This window comes from Zingiber officinale, chromosome 9B (assembly GCF_018446385.1).
Source record: "Zingiber officinale cultivar Zhangliang chromosome 9B, Zo_v1.1, whole genome shotgun sequence".
In the NCBI taxonomy this organism is placed as follows: Eukaryota; Viridiplantae; Streptophyta; class Magnoliopsida; order Zingiberales; family Zingiberaceae; genus Zingiber; species Zingiber officinale.
Window position 1 is genome coordinate 93,414,768 of NC_056003.1, and position 22,953 is coordinate 93,437,720.

A 22,953-nucleotide genomic window follows, 5' to 3' on the forward strand; every position below is an offset into this window, starting at 1 on the left:
GAGTGTCGGAAGCTCGGTGTGTGGCCGAGCTGTGATAATATCGGATCAAACATTCCTTATTCCGACCGGGCAAGTGGGTTGCCTGATCGAACGGTGACAGGAGGCCAGTGACCACCGTGACTTTGACCTCCAACGTGGTAGTGGCCTTCTGTGGGGCGGGGTCCGACCTCACCACCGGATCAGTGAAGAATATCGATTGAACGAGTTTTAATTGACCTCAACCTTCGATAGTCCCAGACACATAGACAACCTCAGTGGGATTGCCTACTTGGAAAGTGACATTGAGCTAAATAGCACCAAGAGTACGAGCCAACAACTGTCACCCCGAGCGCAACAGCCTGTTCGTGCGGATGAGCGGGTGGTGCCTCGCTCGTGGCAACTTACATTCTTTACTATATAAGGTTTTGTGAAGGTAAGTGAAGATATGATTTCTTCTTGCACGCAAAGGTAATTCTTTTCGTCTTCTTCGAACTCTTTTTCTCTCTCATACATGCACATGAGATTTTCACTTTAACACATCGTTGACTTAACTATCAAAGAGGTCATGCTAGAAACGCCAACCTCGAATTGATGTACTCCGATTCATAGGACACTGACAAGAAGCTCGTCGGAGAACCCGGAGAACCCACGCCACCGTAGCTCCAGAGGAAGAAGGAGAGGAGGAACTCGAGTAGATAAAGAAGAACATTATTAGTGATTTTCAAATTTATTTAATAAAGTAATCATGCCGAATAAAGTTAAACTTAAAATGAACTAAATTATTAAAATAATTATTTTAAATTTAACCTTTTTTTTTTATGAATTTGATTTATCTAGATATTATAAAATTCTTAATTTAAATTTATTTGATTGTTTGAAAATTTTATATTTTAAACTTATTTGATTAATTATTAAATTTGATATTATAAATTTATTTATTGTTATGGATAAACATGATTAAAAATATTATTTACAAAATTTAATAGATTATTTAAATTTATTTATTTAATTAATTTTTTATTTATTAAACGTACTTAAACACGTGTTTGGCCAATTGAATATCAAATGTATTGTATTTTACTCAATTGTTTCTATGTTATAGCCGAGGATTGAGGAATTATTTTTCTATGATGACAGTACGGATTCTCTGGTCCTTAAATTATGGATCAGAAGATGGTCCATTACATGAGAACCCTGATTTGGATATACTTCATCTTTAAATAAATGAGATCCATCCAAATTAAGGGTCTAAAAAAATGAATCATCATCTAATCCGTAATCATCCATTCAACTAATGAATGAACAAAGGATCAAGATTGATCCAAAAATTTGGGACCAGAGGATCCCTGCCCCTCTCAACGGTGCAGAACAAACGATGGCTAACTTCGTTTCCTACTTTAATCCTAATGTTGTGTAATAGCGTTTCCTGCTTTACTCCCCCAAATGGTGTGGAACACTGGTCGCCAGGTTTGAAAGCAGATGAAAAGACGCTCATGGAGAACAGAGCGATGGATTGGATCAAAGAATTTTCAGAATTTTGCCTGCTGTAAAAGTTGGGAATTAATGATGTGATTAATTAATTATACACTCGATCGTTTCCAAATAGCAGTCATTTCTCCATGTTGAAATGTAAAATGGAAAGGGAAATGGCGATGAAGAGTGTAATCTCCATGTTCAATACGCATGCGCATTTGTTACAGAGCACACAACAAAATGATCGTCGTGATCGAGGAGTAAGCACGGCGGCATCTGATCGACTCGAGAGACCTACACCTACTCGGTGTCGGACGGCAGATTGGTGGCGGCCGCGGCCGCAGCCGCCGTCGCTAGCTCGTCGTACACCAGATTCTGAAGGCCGGGCTTGAGCTCCCTGTTGCAGAACTCCTCGTACTCCTCCTTGTCGCCGGCCTTCTTCTTCACCTCCACCATCACCAGCGACGGCGTGAGCTCGAATATTTCGGCGGCGATCGTGAGCGGCCCCTTCTCGCCCTCCTTGGTACCTTCCAGGCTCACCTGGCAGTCCTTTTTCCGCACTGTAAAGCTCACCACTTTGGCGATCTCTTCCAGTTTGGATATGATCCTGTCGACGGGTTGCCCGGACACGAACCGGGCCTCCTCGCCCTGCTCCTCGAACAGCCCCGAGATGTCGAACCCCGGCGAGAAGGAGATGATGTCGAAGGCGTTTAGGCTCGCGGGCCGAGGGAGCCGCCCCAGGCCCTGCCGACGGCCACAATTGGAGGAGGGGGAAGCGGAGAGGGAGAAATTGGAGTCGGAATCGGACTCGGAGTCGTCCGAGGACGGCGGCGGCGGAGGGGACTGGGTTGGGGCGACGTCGTCGAGGCTGTGGAACTTGTCGTCCTCGAGGTAGAATCTGACCTGGCGGAAGCCCTTTTTGAACCATCGATTGTCCATGATCTCTGGGATGGTGATGCGGGTGGCGGGATTGGTGTCGAGGAGGCGGGAGAGGAGGCGAAGGAGGTCGCCGGAGAACCAGCGGGGGGAGCGGAACTCGCCCTTTTGGATCTTGCGGTACATGAGCATGAGATTGGGGTCGTGGAAGGGGAGGTAGCCGGCCATGAGCACGAAGAGGATGACGCCGCAAGACCAGATGTCAGCCTTGGCGCCGTCATAGCCCTTGCGGGCGAGTACCTCCGGCGCCACGTACGCCGGCGTGCCGCAGAAGGTGTGAAAGAGACCGTCCTGCCGCATCTGATCGGAGACAGCGGAAAGCCCGAAATCGGAGACCTTGAGATCGCCGCGGTCGTCGAGGAGGAGATTCTCCGGCTTGAGGTCGCGGTGGTAGACGCCGCGGGCGTGGCAGAAGGCCACAGCCGAGATGAGCTGCTGGAAGTATCGACGGGCGGCGGGCTCCGGTAGGCGGCCCTTGGAGACCCGGGCGAAGAGCTCGCCGCCGCGGACCAGCTCCATGACGAAGTATATCTTCGATTTGGTGGCCATCACCTCGTGGAGGCGGACGATGTTGGGGTGGCGCACGCGGCGCAGGATGGCGATCTCCTGCTTGGTGTGCGCCGCCAGCCCGCTCTGCAGGATCTTCTCCTTGTCGAGCACCTTGATCGCCACGCTCTCGCCCGTTTCCGCGTGCCGAGCGTGGTACACCTTCGCGAACGCGCCGTGGCCCAGCAGCCGCCCCACCTCGTACCGCCCCAGCAGCAGCGCCCGCCCCCTGCCTCCGCCGCCACGGCTTCCTCCGTTGCCGCCGCCGCCGCTTCCGCTACTACTATTTTCTCCTGCCATGTGGGAAGAAAGAGAGCCGGCTCCAATTTTGTGGCTATTTCGTCTCTTCCATCAGATTAAGAGTCTTCCTGATCTCAAATTTCTTGCATTTCAAGGGATGAATATGCAATTTACCACCGTGACACAGAAATTCATTTATTCACGTCATTATTTTTTAGATAAAATTACTTATTTTTTGCTCGGGTAATTTTAATGGATTAATCTAAAGAATATTAGATTGATGATTCATTCGTTACGAATGTTTTTTAATTTACTTTGAGTCGACTAAAAATTTACTCCAATATTAATCGATGTAATAATAATAATAATAATAGTAAAAAAAGGACAAAAGGTGTGTTTAAGTCGGCAGTTTCATTCAGTCAACAGGTATGGTGTCGGTAAGGTTCCAGGAGATGCGTGACTCATCAAGCATTCCCTTTCAAGGAATCCAAGTCAATCTAACAAATATTAAAAAAGAAAAACAATACCGAATTCATATGAAGAGCTGCGGGAAGATCATAAACTGAATTGGCGATCATATGCTGTGTATTTTCTATCAGTTAAGGTCTAAACACGGGTGAGGGAAAGGAAGGAGTGGTGATGAAGTGATGTAGATGCAGCTATAAGCTATCACTACTGGCCATACGCTCAGTCAAATAAACGTAAGAAAGACGCAAGCCGGTGAACGGTGATTGGATAGTAGAATCTTTATGGTTGCAAGAGGCTCCAACTTTGAAGATTCAATGAGGTATTCACAGGGTCTGTGACTTTGATATTGTTGAATTGGACATAAAAAAATAATCAGACACAAGAACGCAACCATAAAAATTCCCCATCTTAGGTGACATCTCGCTGAGACATAAAGGAATGGCATGATACTGCACCAGGTGAGATGGCCCCGTTATTGTTTGGCGGGCGATATGATATCATTATAGAACAAATGTCACAACCTTATTCCTTGAGTTGAAGTGTTGCAGTCACCTTGCACCAATAATCCACTAAATTTCGATCTAAATGTTCCAGATCAGAAAATTGACCTTGTAGAAACCAAACATGATAGATCAATGGGCACACAAAAAATGATTAATGCAATATAAATTAGATTTTAATATTTAAAATTAAATATTTATTACTTAAGATATCAACCAACCTATTTCATAGAATATAATTGTAAATCCAAATATGTATTTCTTAGCATCCAAAATCAAATAATCTGAATTCGTTTTGAAGGAATTTTTTAGTACCCAATTCTACTTGATTCAGACAACCCAACCCAACCCATCCCATAAAATAGTTCCTCGAAGCCAAGCTACAAGAAAACTACTTGGCTAAGCTGCAAATATGCATTCCATCATTAGTAACTTCTTTAGAGATCAAAAGTATGCTAAGATCCAACTAAACCAAACGCTAGGGCATCAAACAAAAAATCATACGGATACTCCTGGACCGGATTATCACATCTTTGAGAATTCAGGATGCAAATGGAAGGCTATCCTAGTACCCAAACTAGCCAATTGACTTCAATAGATATTATATTATAGGAAAACAGTGAAATTAAGTTGCACGTATCCAATAACTATAATTCTATAAGCCAAGTGACTTTTCAACCTTCTGAATTTGATTCAGGAATATCCACGTCATCTGCAAAGCATGCCATTGTTGAAGAGTTAAACACAGATAAGCCAAATGGAGTGAGAAAGCAACTGCAATTGACTTTTACTAGGAGCATCAAAGCTTTATTTACCATGACATGTGGAGCAATTCTGACACAGTAGACGGGAAATCCAGTGTAAAATTTTAAAGGGCCACCAGATTTTAAGGTCTGCATCGCACAGTCCAAAGATCCAGTGTAGGGATACTTCCCATTGGCATCGGGCTGCATCTTCTGTATTTGTGTTTTCACGTAGTCAAAAGGTAAACTACAAGCAGATGCAAAGAACCCTGAAACAGCACTAGCTCCTGAATACGCACAAAAAATAGCAAATTAATCATAGTTACAATTACTATAACACTTTTCTGCAAGCATCATGAAAAAACATGTTTCGTGCGATATACAAGGAAACTGAAATACATAGGACCGGGAGCACCACGCAAGTCAAAGTCAAGCTCATAATGACTGAGAACTAAAATCTTAATTTTTTTTTATTAAAAAATAGTACCGATACCCATATATATTCACCAGAACAAGATACGATAATAGAAAAGCTAAAAAGAACTCAGTGTTTCAACTTTCAAATCCAGAGTGGAGTGGCCGGTTCAAAATACCTAAAACCGGAGGCCAGATCAGTCCAGTTCTAGTAGTAGAGGCCACCTAATTGAACCAGATTTTTGGACCATTTCAGCCATGAAAATCAGGAACCAGCAGGACCTTCGGTACCCTCCCTAGACCAGTTTTAAAATCACAGAAAGAAATATTCAAACAATTGCATCGACATCAATACAATCTAGCACCTTACCAAGCACGGTGCTAACTTCACCAAAGCCAAGGGAATCCCTGAACAGCTCAACACTCTGATCATACGATGCAAGCATACCCATATTGAGTGACATTGCTCTTACTACTGTAGGACCTGCACCTTTCCACAAAGCCAGAACCCCCTCATCAGCAATGATTCGGTAGAGAGCATGGAAAGCATTTTTGTAGTTTCTTCTCTGAGCTGCAGGCAAAGTCGCATCGGCTTGCATCCTGATGAGTGCCAAATCTGCTGGGCTTCCAACACTCGCTCCAATTGCTCCAGCTGTAAGACCAATAGCAGCTTTCTGAAGCAAAGGCAGTGGTTTGCCGTCATTAGCCTCAACAGCTTTGTTTGTCAACACTCTAAGCAAAATGTCAAGGATCACTAGTTGTCAATAAAATGAACTGAGGCATTCTTAGCCAAACTTCATCGCATTAGTGAACACTACATATATTCAAGTTTGAAAAAAAGCATTGGCAACAAACTTTCAAACAAGCACAGCTGCAAGACTATAGTGCTACAAATAACAAACATATTTGAGACAAAATTGATAGAACCAAGAAATTCAACTCAATAAAGATTTAGTATGATGCTTCACAAACTTCTCTCTAAATCCATAAAAATGCATAAAAGATTACTCAAGAGAAACTTATCAAGCACCGTAAATAGTACTCACTTGCAATGCCAACTTGCAATCAGAATCTTCCCAATCATAATATTCCAGGGTCTCATTTTTTTTTCAGATAGCCATTGTGAAAGTCAAATCTGAATAAAAAAAGGACAGCCCGGTGCACGAAGCTCCCTTCATGCGGGGTCTCGGGGAAGGATCCATTGTACGCAGCCTTATCCTGCTTTTTGCAAGAGGCTGTTTCCAAGATTCGAACCCATGAACTTTTGGTCACATGGTAACAACTTTACCGTTGCGCCAAGGCTCCCCTTCAAAGTCAAATCTGAGTAGTGACGTTAAATTATATCTTTATTGTTTTTTTCCTTACAAAGTCTACACAAACAGCTAAGCATTCAAGTTTCAACTCATACAAAATAAACACAAGCATTGGTAATCAGAAAATGCAGACTAGTGTTGCAGGGTCACTTATTTGTTACTCAACCTAGATAATTCCGCCTAATCATTGAAGAAACACAAGTACAAACAAATTGGGAGGAATAAATTCAACTCAATTATAGCATCCTAAGAAGAAGCATCTATTCAAGAATACAAAGTGTCAACGAGGATAATCCTCCAAACTTTGTTAAAATACCAAAATCTCAAACAAAGTTATAGAATGTATGCGGATCATATTCTCAATTAAAAATTCAGAAAAAGAAAAATAAGTACCTAAAGGAACCCAATCTTGCAGTTGTATAAGTAGCCTGCCTAAGTAAACCAGCTGATAGTCCCTGTTTAAGAACAATGCATCAGCAATGTAATACATGTTAGGATGTATACTAAAAGCCTAATTTTTGGTATAAACATTTATCTAGAAATAAGAATCACATTGGTCAAATGTCTACATTTATGATAAATGTAGTTGTTCAATTAATTTATATTGTAGATAACATGGTGTGTGGTGTCACACACAGAGGATCATGTTATCAGTACCTTATAAATTATAAACAGTAGCTCACGACCAAGATGGAAAGGAACAAACCATTGGAAGGTCGCAGTGTAATTAGGTATTAGTTTATTTTAACTATATAATTACACTAGTACACTTAGAGTGTATTGAGTAGGATCATTAGAGATCGTTTCTTTTATACTGACTTTATAAAGGAACAAAGACCTCAGTTATTATGGAAATGTGTGCTCTTAATCCTAATATAATAACAAACACATATATTTGATATTTATTTCTTTAATTTATCAATGGGTGAGATTTAGTTCGATAAATCAATAAGCCCGATAAGTTGGGAAATGATATCACTTATAGTGTGTGTTGTTGATTATAAAAGGAAACTGTGTCCTAGTAATCTAGGTTGAGAATGTCCCCAAGAGGAGCTCATAAGGATTGTCATGTTAAACCCTGCAGGTGGACTTAGTCCGACATGACGATAAGGTTGAGTGGTACTACTCTTGGACTAAGATATTAATTAAATGAGTTGTTAGTAACTCACTTAATTAGTGGACATTCGACATCTTAAACACAGGGAGACTAACACACTCATAATAAGGAGCCCAAAATATAATTTGGGATTGGTGCGGTAATTCAATAATAGTTCTCTAGTGGAATGAATTATTATTGATAAAATTAAGTTGTGTGTTCGGGGCGAACACGGGATGCTTAATTTTATCGGGAGACCAAAACCAATTCCTCCTCTCGGTCCCTATCGTAGCCTCTTGTATAGAGAGATTTATACCCACCACATACCCACCTTCTTACCCATCCAATGGGGCCGGCCAAGCTAGCTTGGAACCCAAGCTAGGGACGGCCAAGACCAATGGATTGTGGCCGGCCAAAGCTTGGGTCCCAAGCTTAGGTGGCCGGCCATTAGAATATTAAAAAGGATTTTTATTAAAATTATTTCTTATGTGGATATCATGTTTTTAAAAGAGAGTTTAAAAAATTAAAAATTTCCTTTTATAGCTTTCTAAAAAAGATTAAGAGAAGAGATTAATCTCTTTCCTTATTTGTAGATTAAAAGGATGGTTTTAATTTTTGGTAAAAACTTTCCTTATTTGTAAATTATCTACATGTTTAAAAGAGAGTTTAAAATTTGAAATCTTTCCTTATTTGTTGATTAAAAGGTGGATTTTAAATTTTAAGAAAACTTTCCTTTTTAACCATGTTCATGATTTAAAAGAGAGTTTAAAAATTAAATATTCTCTTTTATAAGTTTCTACAAGAGATTAAGAAAAGATTTGATATCTTTCCTTATTTGTAGATTAAAAGATATTTTAATTCTTTTATCCACATGTTTAAAAGAAAGATTTTAATTTATAAAATTTCCTTTTTATTAACCAATCATGAAGGGATTAAAATTATTGGAGAAATTTTTATAAATTTCTGGAAACAAATTAGGAAGTTTTAATTTTTGTTTTAATTAAAACTTTCCTTGATTTGGGGAGAAGAGTGGCAGGCCAAATAAATTGGAGAAGAGAAAATTATTTTTAATTAAATAAATTTTCTTTGGCAAAAGAATTAAGGAAGTTTTTATTAAATTTTCCTTATTTGCCAAGACCAAGGATTATAAAAGAGGGGGTAGAGGAGGCTTCATAGTGAACAACCTCTATTATTTTCTCCCTCTTTTCTTCCTTGGTGTGGCCGGCCTCTTCCTCTTCTTCTCTTCTCTCCATCCTTTGTGGCCGAACCTCACATCTTCTTTGGAGATCAAGTGGTGGCCGGATTCTAGCTTGGAGAAGGAGAGAAAGCTTACATCCCTTGGAGCTTAGTTGGTGGAAAAAGATCTTCATCTTTTGGAAGCATTGTGCTTGGCCGAAACTTGAAGAAAGGAGAAGAAGGTGCTTTGGTGGTTTCTCATCTCGGAAGATCGTTGCCCACACAACGTCCGAGGTTAGAAGACCTAGAGGTTTTTGCTTGTAAAAGAAAAGGTATACTAGTATTTAATTTCCGCATCATACTAGTTTTACTTTTTGTAAAAATACCAAATACAAGAGGCATGCGATTCTAGTATTTCGAATTTGTTTTCGATGTTGTGTTCTTTTGTTTTTTTCTTTTCCTTGTGATTTGATTGTTCTTTTCGGTTGACCTAAAGTTATTTAAAGAAATTAAATATTAGATTTCCTTAAAAGGCTTTGTCTAGGCGGTGGTGGTTGTTCCCATATCCAAGAAGGTCATGTGCCTCGCCATGCAGTCCTGGAAGCCAATTTTGGAAATTAATATTTAATGGAATTAATAATCTAGGTGATTTGGATCAAACGTGTTAAGTTCCGCAGAAGATCCAAGTCTAAACCTAAAAGAACAAATAGATTAAACTTTGGATCGAACGTGTTAAGTTCTGCAGGCGATCCAAATTTAATTTAAAAGAACACATGGTAACTAGGAAAAGGTTCAGACTTTTGTACAAAATTTTTGTACATTGGAACCATTAGATTTTCCGAGTAGCAACCAACAACACAGATATCCAAACGATGAAAATGTGAATCCCAAAAGTAAGGTCATAGTGCAGGGACAAAGATATTAGGCTAGTTTCTTAAACTACGGACAAGATATCTATGGCATATTAAAATAACCCTGCTGGAGGATTCGTAGGGGAAAAAGATAGATAGGAAGTTGAAGAACTATGGTAGGTTAAAGAACTACATTATGTTGACATGCTTACTGCCAAACACAGAATTTTTTTTTCAGAGAAAGTAGGATTTTGCTAATGAATCAGTGGTAATCAGCACAGTAAGTAAACAATTTAATCATCATGTAAAATACTAAAAATTAGCGAATAATGATAAGGGATTTTTCCGGAATTTTTTGGAAATTTTTCGGGGATTTTTCGGAGCTCGTATGACTAAGTTTACGGGGATAAAATGGGGCCCGGGAAAGTCTGTTTAGGCTATCCTGTTTTAATGAGGAAAAGTTTTAATTTCTTTTTCCTTATTCCTTTTTCTTTTTTTGTTTTTATTTCTTTTCTTCATTTTCCTTTTCCCCATCCCACACGAGCCGAACTCTTCTCCCTTGCAGAAACCATGCGTCGACGCCGAAATTCCTCTCTCGATCTTCTGCCCTAACCGCCGCGAGGGCACCGCCGGCTCCTCCTCTCGGCCAATCTATCCTCGCCGGCCGACGAGAGCCGAGGATAAAGCCCTGTCGCCGGCCACACACCGAGCCCTAGGTCTTTCTCTCTCGGCGCCGGTTGCTTCTTCCTCCGGTACCGGAGCCGTGGCCGAGGGATGTGCTTCTCCTCCCTTGCCGGTGCTCTCGGTTTTTTCCTCTGCTCATCGCCCCGATCGCTGCTGTGCCCTAGCTTTCACTGCCAAGCCGAGGTGGCGTCGCTGCATCCCACAGGAACCCTAGCGCCGACCTTCTCCACGCTGGGCCTTTTACCGATGCCGACTTCTTCCTCTGCTGCCTCTCTGCGCAGATGCATTTCCGACTCCACTGCAGCCACGCATGCCCTAGGGTGGAGCTTTCTCTGGGCATCTCTGCCTGACGTCTCCATCTGGACCGGTGGTCCTTGCGAGCAGCACTGAGGCATCAGAATTTGGGTAAGTTTCGTGTTGAGTTGTTATTGATCTAAATATTGAATTAGGTTTGAGGTAGAGTTAAGGTGGATTATATTAACAGAAAATGATTATCAAGTGTTGGATGGATTTTTGGAAGAAAAGGATGAGATCGTTAGATTGGATTTATTGAGGTTTTGGCTTGCATTATCCGATCTGTGATGACCCTAAGTGATTGATTGTATATTTATTTCAGGGTTCTGATTTGAGACAAGAACTCTGATTAGAGGACACACGATCTACATTTGAGGCGGGTACCTCTTGACTTATCTTTATGATATTGTCTATTGGATATGCATAGTATTTTATAGCTGCAAGCAATGATCATGTTTGCCTTGGTATGTCACGGTTTGATACCCATACCATGATCTGTTGGCCGTTTGTTATGTATCCATGTTTATGTTTCAGGATTATTGCCATGAGTACCTTGGTTTCTAGAGTAAGTGGCATACCATACCTACTGAGGTTCGGACTAGGTTCTGGATTTTATTTTTCTGGCATGTGTATCTAGATTATCTGATACCTAGGTTTTTATACCATACCTGACGTGTGTACCTCTATTTGTATATCATATATGATTCGTGTGCCTAGACCTTGATTCTTTGATCTGTGTATATTGTTGGTACACATGCTATGGAAGAGGGATATGTTTAGGATCTAGGTTGTTATACCTTAGAGGACTTGTATACCCTAGATCCGTGGATTTGACCTACTGATACTGTGGTACCCATATTATATATATATGGATTTTTCTATGCTGATCAGGATATTCCATACTTATTATGTTCAGGACATAGGTTTTTTTGATATTCTATCTGACCTGTGTACTCTAGATTTTGGTATGTGACCATCGCTTTTACAGTACCCATTTTGTATACATGGATATGGTTATGTTGATCAGTTTTTGTTATGCATAGTGACATGCATCATGATTGCATCTTTGTCACGATTATCGGCTCACTATGGTTGAGCCCATATTCATACACCCCACTCGTGGTTTAGTGGTATATCGAGCGGATGTGTGGCGGTTCATTTAGCTCCGTTGTCATATGACCCGTGGTAGCCGTGATCGATTCCGCTCTGTTTAGCTCAGCATTTAGTGTAGCGGGTAGCCGTGACAGTGGACTCTGTTTGCTCCGTTGGTCGGTGACTCGGTAGTGGCCGTGAGATGTCCTCCGTCGTCTTATCAGGGAGATGAGGCGTTGAGCTCCCATTTATGATTTGGGGTCACGGGACAGGAGTACTCCGACAAGATCCCGTCCACTCGGTCACTCATCGGGAGTAGTGACGACGAGTGCAGGTTGTCCTACCCACTCGGTCTCACCATTTGTGTGTGAGATGACTGACGACCAGGACGCATCATTAGCATCATATGCATTGATGCATTTATATTCTTATGATTGTGTTGCGTTTGGTTCTGCGTTTTGGTTGGATCGTACTTTTGACTGCATACGGGATTATTGACACTTCGGTTTGGCGACCCTTTTATGCAGATAGAGTTCTGGTGAGTCTGACTTCCTCGGTTACCTTTCGGTTTTGCGTATTCCTATATATGATTAGGAAGCTGTGTTTGTTGCTGTTAGATATATCTTACTACTCATGTCCATTGGTATTCGCTGAGTTGTTGAACTCACCCCCGTTGACACTATCTTTTTTAGGTACCAGGTTATTTATGGTGTCGCTTGGAGCATCCTGTCTGCTGGTCCCCACGTCACATCAGAAGACTTATCGGTTCCACGTATGTTTTGTTTGTTTTATGTATCAGTTTGTTTAGCTCTGTACTCTGGTTTTATTTTTGGAGTGTTGATGTTGTTATGTGGTATTTTGTATTTGTTATTGGTTGTGTAAGCCTAGTCGGCTAGCAATTTTGTGTTTTGGTTTTGGTACAGCCGAGTGGGCTGCTTTATTTTTAACTGCGTGGTTGTGTCAGCCAGAGGCTGAATTTGATATTAACTGCGTGGTGTTTGTTTTCTTTTATTGTTATTATTCCAGCCGCATGTGGCTAAGGTATATAGTGCTTGTAGAAAAGTTTCAGATTGTCCGCCGTACAGGGGAGATGCTGCCGAAATTTCTTCGGACAGAGACTCCTCCGGGGCGTGACACATCACACGGCAGCAACTTTAGCGCCAAGGCTCCCCTTCTGATGTATAAATTAAGGCAAAAAAAAAAAATCAAACTTGTGATTAATCTAAGTTATAATAAATCTACAATTCTAAGAGATTATGGTAGTGATATACTAAAATTCTCAGTTTGTCAAGAAATTTTGTATATTTCTTTGAATGACACTTTTTATCTACAATTGAATGGGTAAATGGCACAGAAGATCTTATTTGCAAGGTCTGTCAGGCTTAATATTGTTTCTTTCCAACAATCAAATCTTTTATGGGAAATGCCCCAAATTACACCCTTAAAAAGGATAATAATCCATCTGCTCACTTGTCCCTAGGATACCCTCCCAGTTCAACCAACCCTCTTGGCTTTGCATCTATCGACAGGTTTCCTGCAAATTGGTTGGATGGGTAGCCTAAAACCTGACTGTCAAAAGATTCAATTGTTGAAATGAAAAACCAAGAGAAGTTGAGGAACAAATTGCACAGTTAGGGGAAGGAGGAAAAAAATACTAGTGGATGAATATATTTTCTTCTCATCTCCATTTCATCTAAGTCTCCTCTAATATGCTAGAACAAACAAATTAAACCTAGTTTTTTGTCCTATGGCTACGATCAAAGAAGCAATCTTTAGCAATTACCAAGAAGTCAGAGTAGTGGTTATGAATCCAAACTTAACAAATTTGACCATTTAGTGCCAAATTGTTCTGTTACCTTGATGGCTAAAGCTTGCCCCAAACTTAGCAAAACCATCCCCTATATTGTAAATGTGATGAACATTTATTTATAACAATAAAATACAACTAATTTTAGAAGAAATCCGTGAGGAGACAAACAAAAAAGGTTCAAATGTCTTCCGATGCAATAACAAATTTACATTGGCAAGTTATATGGATATTTATAAGAATCAATTCTTCTTAGAATAAGGGTCGGTGAACTAGAGATAAAGACTAAAGAATTGCTCAAGCATATAAACACAACTACAAAAGGGATAGATATGTTTGATCACTGATCACATCCAAGTCCACCTCATTTTGAACATCTAAACCATCAAATATATCTATCCAAATTGATTGTGTTAAATAATCATCAACACAACTCAATCCCATTGAATTATGAGCTTTCTAATCTCTATGTGCAACTTGTCAAACTCTTAGTTGAACTTGACCACTTAGGGCATCAACACTTTCCCTCATCAAGACAACTCAATCTCGTTGAATCACAAGCTTCCAAAGCTCCATGTGTAGCCTGCCAAGCCCTTGCACACTCGATGAACATACAAGAAACAGGATACATGCACATACAAGAAACAGGATAAACCTAACCTAAATATTTTATCAACTACATAAAAGTGTTCTTAAAATCCACTAATTGGGGCATCATTGCACCAACATGAACATCACATCAATTATACTCCTACACAAGAAGTTCAGAGCATTAACAACAATAAAGAGGAGACTGAAAATTTAGTTGAAAAACACACCCATATCCTATACCACTATCCTATACTATTGTTTGATCCAATTCAAGTCATGGTAGCCCAAGTCTAACGTGAGTTGGTTTACTGAGATATATTTATGACATGGAAAAATTATTTTTTTTTAACATTACCTAATTTATGTTTAGGAAATTATAAAGTTGATTTCACTGGGATGCCATAGAAACTAATGCTTTTATCACACTCACTCTGCTATTAGTAAGGTATAATTATTAGTAAATATGCCTATTATGCTCTTGTAATTTATAGCTTTAAAATTTTAATTCAATTACTATAGACTCATATTGGAGGTAAACAAGTTAAGTGAAAAAGGTGTATATGATTAAAACTCACTTGAATTGAATTTGGCTCACTTTGAAGTATCCGTATTGTTGAGTATCAACATAGTACAGTACCAAAACTGAACTATTCCGACTAGAGACTAGAATTTTAATATGGAACAGACTCTAGATTTGCAGTCCTTCTAAAGAATCAAGTTTTTCATTCTCAACTTCTTTACATCATAGACCAAAGTTTCTTTTCAAGATGATTAATACAACTGTCATGGCTTTTCCTAACCATGGGGTGGTACAAATGCAGGTCAAAATTCATGTCGAGATGTCAATTGGTTGGTATTAAGTGATTTGTGTGTGTAGGACTTCTACCTTTTATCAATTTAGCAAATGACTTGTCAAGACTGCAACATCCAAGCTAACTTTTATGGGTCCAATATTTGCTTTTATGATATTGTGTTTATGAACAGTGGTTGGTCTAGTAGTAAATGAGCTAGATCCGGAGGATTTCTGCCAATATGTAGGTGTTCAAATCGACACTATTCATAAGGATTTATTTGTCAATCCTACTCGAAACAGGGAATAGCATCACATCTAATGTGGTGTGGGGTCATCTCGTGGTCAAGACAAGCATAGGAAATTTTCTAGGGCTTCAGATGCATCAATTCTCAATCAACAGCACCTTTCCAAGGTAGTGTGTATCACTTCTCTAACTGCACTTACGTACTAAAATAAACTCGAAATTTCCTGAAAAATAGCCAGAATTATTACTATACAAGTTACAATGGCAACTTGCTAGAATACAGGAGGAGCGAAGAAACAGAAAACGGATCCCGCGAGGCCAACCTTGTAAAACGAACCGAAGCCTTCGTTGGCAAGCATATTCTTCGTCACTTGAGCAGCCGACCCCTGACCCAGCTGGATCCTCACCTGCAACCCACGCAAAGTTGAATGAATACCCCGGATCTTAGAGATTAACGCCGCATAGATCTCAGATACACTAATGTTTCACGGCTAAATCTATCAATTAGGTCAACTTTCTAGCAAAGGAATTCGCAAGAGAAGCATCAACGTTAGGATCCCAATCAACTGAACCGCATGAGAAACCTTTATAATTTACAAATTTCCTCATCGAGATGCTTTAGCTCGAAATGGCGGGCACAAACTTGACAAAATGCAAAAGGATGCGAAAACGAGAACAGAGATACGCGACTTACCTTGACCATATCGATGGGCTGGATGGCGCAGGTGGCGAGCATGCCGGAGAGACCGCCATTGGCGAAGGGCTTGACGGTGCTCCAGGCTCCGGTCTGACTAGTGGACTTCCCCTCCGCCATCACCGCTCAAGAGATCGGGGGAGACAGTGAGAGGGGGATCGACGAGCGAACAGGAAGCGCGAGACCGAGAATCAGATTTTATTTATTTAATAAATCTCGAAGCGGGTGGGCGGCGCCTCCCGACCATTACTTCGCTTGGTCCGCCCGCAATGCAAAAGTTTTGGTTCGCATTCGATCGCCCAATTTTTATCGGATGGCCACCTTGAGGCTTGAGTCGCATAATGTTGTGGTGGGCCCGCTGATGTACCTGGCTCGCCACTGGTCGAAGAGACGGCGAGTAGGCTGATCCCGGAATCCAGCTACGTGGCCAGAAAGCCAACCAGGAGATCACTCGAACTTGTTCCGGATTAGGAATCCGGCCACATGGACGGAAGAGGAACCATGAGATTCCAACGGAAGGCTGTGAGACTATCTCTAAACCATCATCCAAATATCAAATTTAATGTCACACCAAAAGACTTCTATCCATATATTAAATTTCACATTAAATATGGTATGATAAATAGTACAATATCATGTTTGATGATGTACTTTTCATATTATCATATTTAGTATGAGAGAGAGTTTTTATTTTTTAAATTTTATTATATAATTAATAAAATAAAATGTAATTAATTTGTAATTATTATTTTCTCTACCTTTATTTATAAGTTATTTAAATATAATTATTGTTTATTATAAATTTAAATTAAGTGTATTTAATAGCATATTTAAATTTTATTATGTATAATTATAAATATTTAATTTATTAAAATTATTATTTTAAATTTATTTAATATATTTTAATTATAATTACATTTATAAATTATCACTAATTTCATAAAAATAATACAATAAAATATTAAAATTTTTTATAATGTAAAATACATTACCCATTACATTGACATACAAAATAAAGATAGTAATGACATTAAATTAAAATATTACTAATACAAACTTAAAAACATGAATAACTAAGCTTAATAAATAAGTACATGATAAAAACGATACTAATAAAGTACACATAAATTTAAAATTACTTTAATAACATTATAATACTAATATTCAGAAAGATCACTCCCCATTCCACTAAAATAATTATGAAATTGCTCGAAAATATTCGTAGGATTATGAGATTCTTGATCTTCACCTTAAGATTGATTGAGTTGTGATCCTTCTCCCTGTATTAGAGATGTTTGAGATCCTTCTCCTTGATGTGCAACTGAATGAGATCCTTGTACTTGCATTCTCTTTTGCATAATTCTAATTTGCTCATTGCGAATATATTCACGCATCATCGGGTTAGAGATCGAGTTCAAATTTTGAATTAAATTTTAGTTTCTTCCTTGTAAAGCATAGTATCTGTCATTTTTGTAGTAGCAGCAATACTTGCATTCATTGGCTCAACAAGTTGAGCATTAATATTAATTACCTTTGCAATTTGTTCATCATTCTTTTTCTTCATTTTTGTTTTTTTTAACCCCTGGAGGTCGTTTATTAGAAGTAGTTGTTGGAACCCCAAGGTGTTTTGATGTGATCAAACAAGCTAAGTTAGGTCCTGCGTTTGTTTAACCCTTGTGTCTAAGTGTGCAGGAGCTTAGGAACACAGGAAGTCGAGCGGAAGACGCGGCTAGCGAAAAGGACAGCACGGGAGAGAGCCGACGAGCTCGGTGCGTCCGAGGGATGAGGTGACCGCGGAAGAGTACACCGGTGGACGAGAAGAACGTGCGCGGCATTCGAGGGACGAGAAACCGAGAAGGAAGGCTGCTCGAGGAGAAGGCCGGAACATGGGTTCGGGTGAGCCCTATTCCGGATGGCCGAGATCACCCAAGCTAGTGGAGCCGGAACAGAAGACCCGGACTGAGACGAGCTGAACCGAAGCGGAGCGACCGGACGGAAAAAGTCAATCAGAGTTGACTTTTGGGGTACGGGGTGCCCGGAACCCTCCGGGGCGCCCGGAACGAGGTTTTTGACCAGATCGAGTCAAACTTGATCTGAACGTTGGGGGATAAAGTTTTATCCCCTGTGGCACCTGGAACCCTTCGGGCGACCAGTGCTATAAATATAGCACTGGTTTGCACAGATCATAAGAACTCACTTGTAATCAATTCCTTCGTGCTTTCAATTACATTCTTTTCATTTGTCTGTCAGCGTTTTAAAGAGGCTACTCATGGAGGAGAATCGGATAGTCTTACATTCCTTGGATTAGCAATCCCGATTGCAAACCAAGTAAAACTCCAGTCTGCTTTTCTTTACTTAGTCTCTTTTATTTATTTATTACAAGTGTTCATTATATAGTTGAAATCCGAGAAAGGTTCGAGTTTTATTTTGTAGGGCAATTCACCCCTCCCCTCTTGCCGGCCTCCAAAGGGACCAACAAGTGGTATCAGAGCAAGGCGCGCTTCAGGAGGACTAACCGCCGATCGAAGCAACAAGATGGCCGGACTAAGCATCGTCCCACCAAAATTCGAGGGGAACTTCGCAGACTGGAAGCGTCGTATGGAGGTATTCCTAAAAACAGATTTTGAAATTCGGTTTATTATGAAATATGGTTTTTTAGCTCCAATAGATAAAGATGGAAAAGAAAAAGAAGAGAGCGATTGGACAAAGGAGCATAATGAGTCGGTAGCAAACAGTCGTGCGGAACATCACCTGTTGAACGTGTTACCGCCTCAAGAGGTCAACCGCATCGGAAACTATTTATCTGCTAAAGAACTTTGGGAGAAGTTCTTGAAACTCCAGGAAGGCACGTCCGAAGCAAAGCTCGCTAGAAGGTGTTGGGATCTTAGATGGCTAGAGGGGGGGTGAATAGCTCCTTTAAAAACTTAAACGAAAACTTCTACACAGATAATCGTTAGCACAGCGGAATTGGACAACTAAAGGAGAGAAAAACACAAGCACACTAACACTAGGATTTACGAGGTTCGGGGATAACTTGCCCCTACTCCTCGGCGTGTCCGTAAGGTGGACGACTCCTTGATCTTCGGTAGATCGCACCCCGGATAAACTCCGGCTAAAGATCCTCCTTCTCGGTGGAGTAACCTCTCCACAAAGATCACAAGAGTAGATTTGAAAGTGAAGCACAATTACTTACAGAGTGTGGCTAAAGGATTGAACAGTTTAACTTACAGCCACGAAGCAGAAAAACAACGACAGGAGGAATCAGCAAGAGCTCAACAAAAACGCACAGCCTCTTGCTTGAACGACAGAGAGAGTTTTTCCAGAGTGTTAGCGATCCTCTCCTCTTCCTCCTTCTTATTTCTCTGCTTTCTTCACTGCGTTTGCCTGCATCGAATCACTGCAAACCAGTAGCGTATCACTGTCGCCAAACCAGGCGTCGCCAATCACGCTTCTTCCTCATCTGATTATCTGAGCTCACACCAATACCATCCTTGGTCTTCACTGGTGTCTCTGAACTCGAACCAATGAGGAAGAGTCAAGCTGATTGCAGCCAGTGAGCCAACTGAACAAGCCAGTGAACGTTGACGCTTCTTTTGCACAATCTGCAGCGATAACCAGTGGAAAAACCATTTTGTTTTATTCCTTTGATAGTCATTGATTTGAATCAAAGCATCACCATGGTACACCTCGTTACTCAAAAGCTCCTGGCGGATGTTAGATCGACGTATAACAAACGAATCGAAATCGGCGGCCCGGCGGTGTGTGCAGGCGGTGTGGTGGATCGGTCGGCGGACCGATCCACACCTTTGTTGAACTCGATCGGTCGTGAAGACCGATCGGTATCTGATCGGTCGGCGACCGATCGAGGTTTAATGGTGCGGTTCCTCGCACTCGAGATCATCACCGATCGATCCGAGACCGATCGAGATATGACCGATCGGTCCGACCGTCGGGGTTCATATGGATCGGTCCGGACCGATCCGCCTTCCTTCTCGCGACATCATCTCCCGATCGGTCTCGGACCGATCGATTACTCGATGAGCTCGGTGTTTCGATCGGTCTGGGCCGATCGGGTTACTCGATGTCTTCGGTGTTTCCCGATCGATCGCCGGACCGATCGCAAACATAGTTTCACCGGATCGGTCTGTGCACCGATCAGGAAAACAAAATCCCACCGGATCGGTCCGTTGACCGATCCAACGCCTATGTGATATTGGGATTGGTCTTGAGCGAGCTACCGAGCCCTCTCGACCTAGTCCGGAGAACGAGCTACAGAGCCCTCTCCGACTTCGTCCGGTCCGGAGAACGAGCTACCGAGCCCGACCTAGTCCGGAGAACGAGCTACCGAGCCCTCTCCGACTTGCCGGTCCGTGACAAGCTCCGACGGCCCTCTCCGTGCAAGTCTCCATACTTGGACTTTTCCCATGCCAAGCTCCCTGCTTGGACTTTTCAGATGTCCGGTCAATCTTGACCCATCTGGATTTCCTACTGGCTTCACTCACTAGGACTTTCCTCCCAATGGCCAATCGATCATTAGTGAAGTTTGAAATTTCGATACAAACTTAAATCGATGTCAACATCAAAACAACAGGTATCAACAATCTCCCTTTTGTTGTTTGACAACACGATTTAAGTTTAGATCAGAATTGTTCAAATTTTCATAATTTTAGGGGAATCAAGATCCTCCCCCTAAGACGGATACTACACTATATGAGGGTCTTCAAATTTTCATTCATCTAAACTTAGTTATCTTCTCCCCCTTTGTCAAACACCGAAAAGGTGCGAATACGGTAAGATAACATAAAGAGCTCCCCTTAACCCTTATTGTCTGTTTCGTAAAGCACTTAGAATGCCCTCTAAGTGTATTATAAGACAGTAATAAAGAAATAAAGGACAAACAAGACATGCAAGTGAACAGCATATTAATATCCAATAGAAAATGAAGCATAATAAAGAGCAAGCAAATAGAAAACGGAGTAGCATAAATACAGGAGTAGCATCAGAAGTGCAAACATCCAGGTCAGTCATAAAGACTAACAAATAACATCCAAAATACAGACAGCCAACAAACAAACTGTGTCAATCAACATCCTCACACTGAGGAATATCACCATCATCGGCAGGAGGGGTGAAATCCTGAGGCGGCATGCCGGAGGATGGATAGCCTGGGTAAGACTGCGGAGGCGGGTAGCGTGCCATCCATCCGAGTAGCAACTGCTGTGTCACCACCTGATGACTGCGCATATCATCGAAACGCTGGTCAATATGCCCGCGCAGATCATCATAGCGCTGGTCTATCCGTATGCGTAGTCCATCGAACTCAGCAGCCACCATCTCCTCGTGACGATCAAATCGGCTCTCCAACTCAGCGATCTGCCAGCGCAGGTCTGGATCCGCCTCGCCAATGTCAGCAGGAGGAGCAGCAACAGGAGCAGCTGCAGCCTGTCGTGGTAACTCACCTAAAGCTCTCCCATCCTTCCACTAAACATCCCCATTTTGCCCTATGATTCCAGACTTGGAAAATGCCCGTTTCCCAAGTCGGCAATCCTGCCTGACCATTTTGATTATTCTACCCTTAGAGACATCAACCTGAAGGGTCTCAAGCCAATCAATAATTATATGCCCATAAGGCATATAAATAGTGAAGCCGCTAGGCTGAGAATATGATATGATCGAGGAGTAGATGCTCGACATGATATCAAAATCGAGACGCCGACGCAAACCATAAAGCATAAGACAATGATATGATCGGATCTCAGATAATGGTTTAGATGTGATAGGTAGAAGGCAGTTCGTGACAAGTTTAAAAAGAATGTAATCTTGAGGAGATAATCTCAAGGCTGCAAAAGTAGGGAAGTCAACATCTAGCTCATCTAGCCCTTGTCTAGGCTGTCTGAAGAAGTACTCATATATATCGTCAGGTGAGATATCAAACGGTGGAAGTAACTGATCTGGTAAGTCAGGAAATATCGAAAAGACATCACCGGAACACCTCCGACAATTGAGATACTCAAAGAAAGATGAGATACTGAAATCAAGAGTCCGCTTAGCAACTCTTGTTTTAAAACCTTGATCATTAGTCTCATGAATGTTATTATAGAACTCAGAGACCAAGTCATAGTTGATATCCCGTTCCAAGTAGACTAGTGAATCGAGTTTGTAGTATGCTATGATTTCGGACACTTGTGGGCAAAATTCGTCCATGAATTTTCTATCCACGGACCTACAAGGGAGTAATTTGAATGTCCTTTGTTGAAAAGCTTGCTCAGACTGGCGGTTTGGGAATCTACTGGAACTAGCTGGTTGAGGTCGAGAGGGAGTAGCAGGAGCTTTGGATTTATCTTTGGACTTGGAAGTACCCTCACCTACTGGTTTCTTCCTAAGGGGACACAATGGGGTAAAATGGGGCAATGAGTGAGCACCGGAGCCACCAACAAATAAGAACCGAGACAACAATAACAGAAGATCCAGTGAGAAATGAAAACACAATGCCAAGTTTTAGAGAGGTAAGAAGTTACCTTGGTGCCATTTGAACTTTAGACTAGGGCTTCCGAGGGCTAGAGCTTCGGCTCGGGTTTGGCGTGCAAAGAGAAGAGAAAGGGTGGGCTGGTGGGAAGAGTCGGCTAGGGTTTCGCGTGAACGAAGAAAAGAAAGGATCGGGAGATTTTAAGGGTTTAGATGGGTGTACAGTGAAGAAATGATCGGACGGTTGTCCGATCCGAAGGTATCAGAAGCCTCCTGATCGGTCCCTGGACCGATCCAGGAACATCCTGATCGGTCCACGGACCGATCAGGAGACGATCAGTACAATCAGCGAGCTTTCTGATCGGTCGGTAGACCGATCAGAGATTGATCAGTGGCTTTGTGCCAAATTGATCTGATCGGTCTCCGGACCGATCAGGGATCTCTCTGATCGGTCTATAGACCGATCAGAAAGAGATCAGTAGCGTTCCAGGCTGACTTGATCAGTCCGTAGACCGATCAGTGTCTGATTTCTCCCGTAATTTCAGTAACTGAAA

At 41.4% G+C, this 22,953-nt stretch overlaps 2 protein-coding genes across 3 annotated transcripts; both read right to left on the bottom strand.

Moving 5' to 3' along the window:
- Nucleotides 1–1,574: 1,574 nt before the first annotated feature.
- LOC122023503 (CBL-interacting protein kinase 19-like) lies at nucleotides 1,575–3,260 on the bottom strand. The gene has a single exon (XM_042581626.1). The coding sequence runs from the start codon at nucleotides 3,232–3,234 to the stop codon at nucleotides 1,753–1,755; it is 1,482 nt and encodes a 493-aa protein (XP_042437560.1). The 5' UTR covers nucleotides 3,235–3,260; the 3' UTR covers nucleotides 1,575–1,752.
- Nucleotides 3,261–4,378: 1,118 nt separating this feature from the next.
- Nucleotides 4,379–16,219, bottom strand: LOC122023504 (mitochondrial dicarboxylate/tricarboxylate transporter DTC-like). Of its 2 annotated transcripts, XM_042581627.1 has the most exons (6): nucleotides 15,935–16,217; nucleotides 15,564–15,647; nucleotides 7,006–7,067; nucleotides 5,670–6,031; nucleotides 4,958–5,172; nucleotides 4,379–4,854 (listed from the first exon to the last, which is right to left on the bottom strand). In XM_042581627.1, the coding sequence occupies exons 1-6, from the start codon at nucleotides 16,052–16,054 to the stop codon at nucleotides 4,798–4,800; spliced, it is 900 nt and encodes a 299-aa protein (XP_042437561.1). In that variant the 5' UTR covers nucleotides 16,055–16,217; the 3' UTR covers nucleotides 4,379–4,797. The 2 variants fall into 2 exon arrangements, with proteins under 2 accessions (XP_042437561.1, XP_042437562.1); XM_042581628.1 differs by lacking the exon at nucleotides 7,006–7,067 and having other exon boundaries at nucleotides 5,670–5,973; nucleotides 15,935–16,219.
- Between the last annotated feature and the right edge of the window lie 6,734 nt (nucleotides 16,220–22,953).

Excerpts from the sequence above, each read along its gene's own strand:
- LOC122023504 (XM_042581627.1), bottom strand. The coding sequence starts at position 16,054 with ATGGCGGAGGGGAAGTCCACTAGTCAGACCGGAGCCTGGAGCACCGTC. Across the intron at positions 15,648-15,934 it reads AGCCCATCGATATGGTCAAG|GTGAGGATCCAGCTGGGTCA; the intron begins GTAAGTCGCGTA and ends CGTGGGTTGCAG. Across the intron at positions 6,032-7,005 it reads GCAAGATTGGGTTCCTTTAG|AGTGTTGACAAACAAAGCTG; the intron begins GTACTTATTTTT and ends CATTTTGCTTAG.
- LOC122023503 (XM_042581626.1), bottom strand. The coding sequence starts at position 3,234 with ATGGCAGGAGAAAATAGTAGTAGCGGAAGCGGCGGCGGCGGCAACGGA.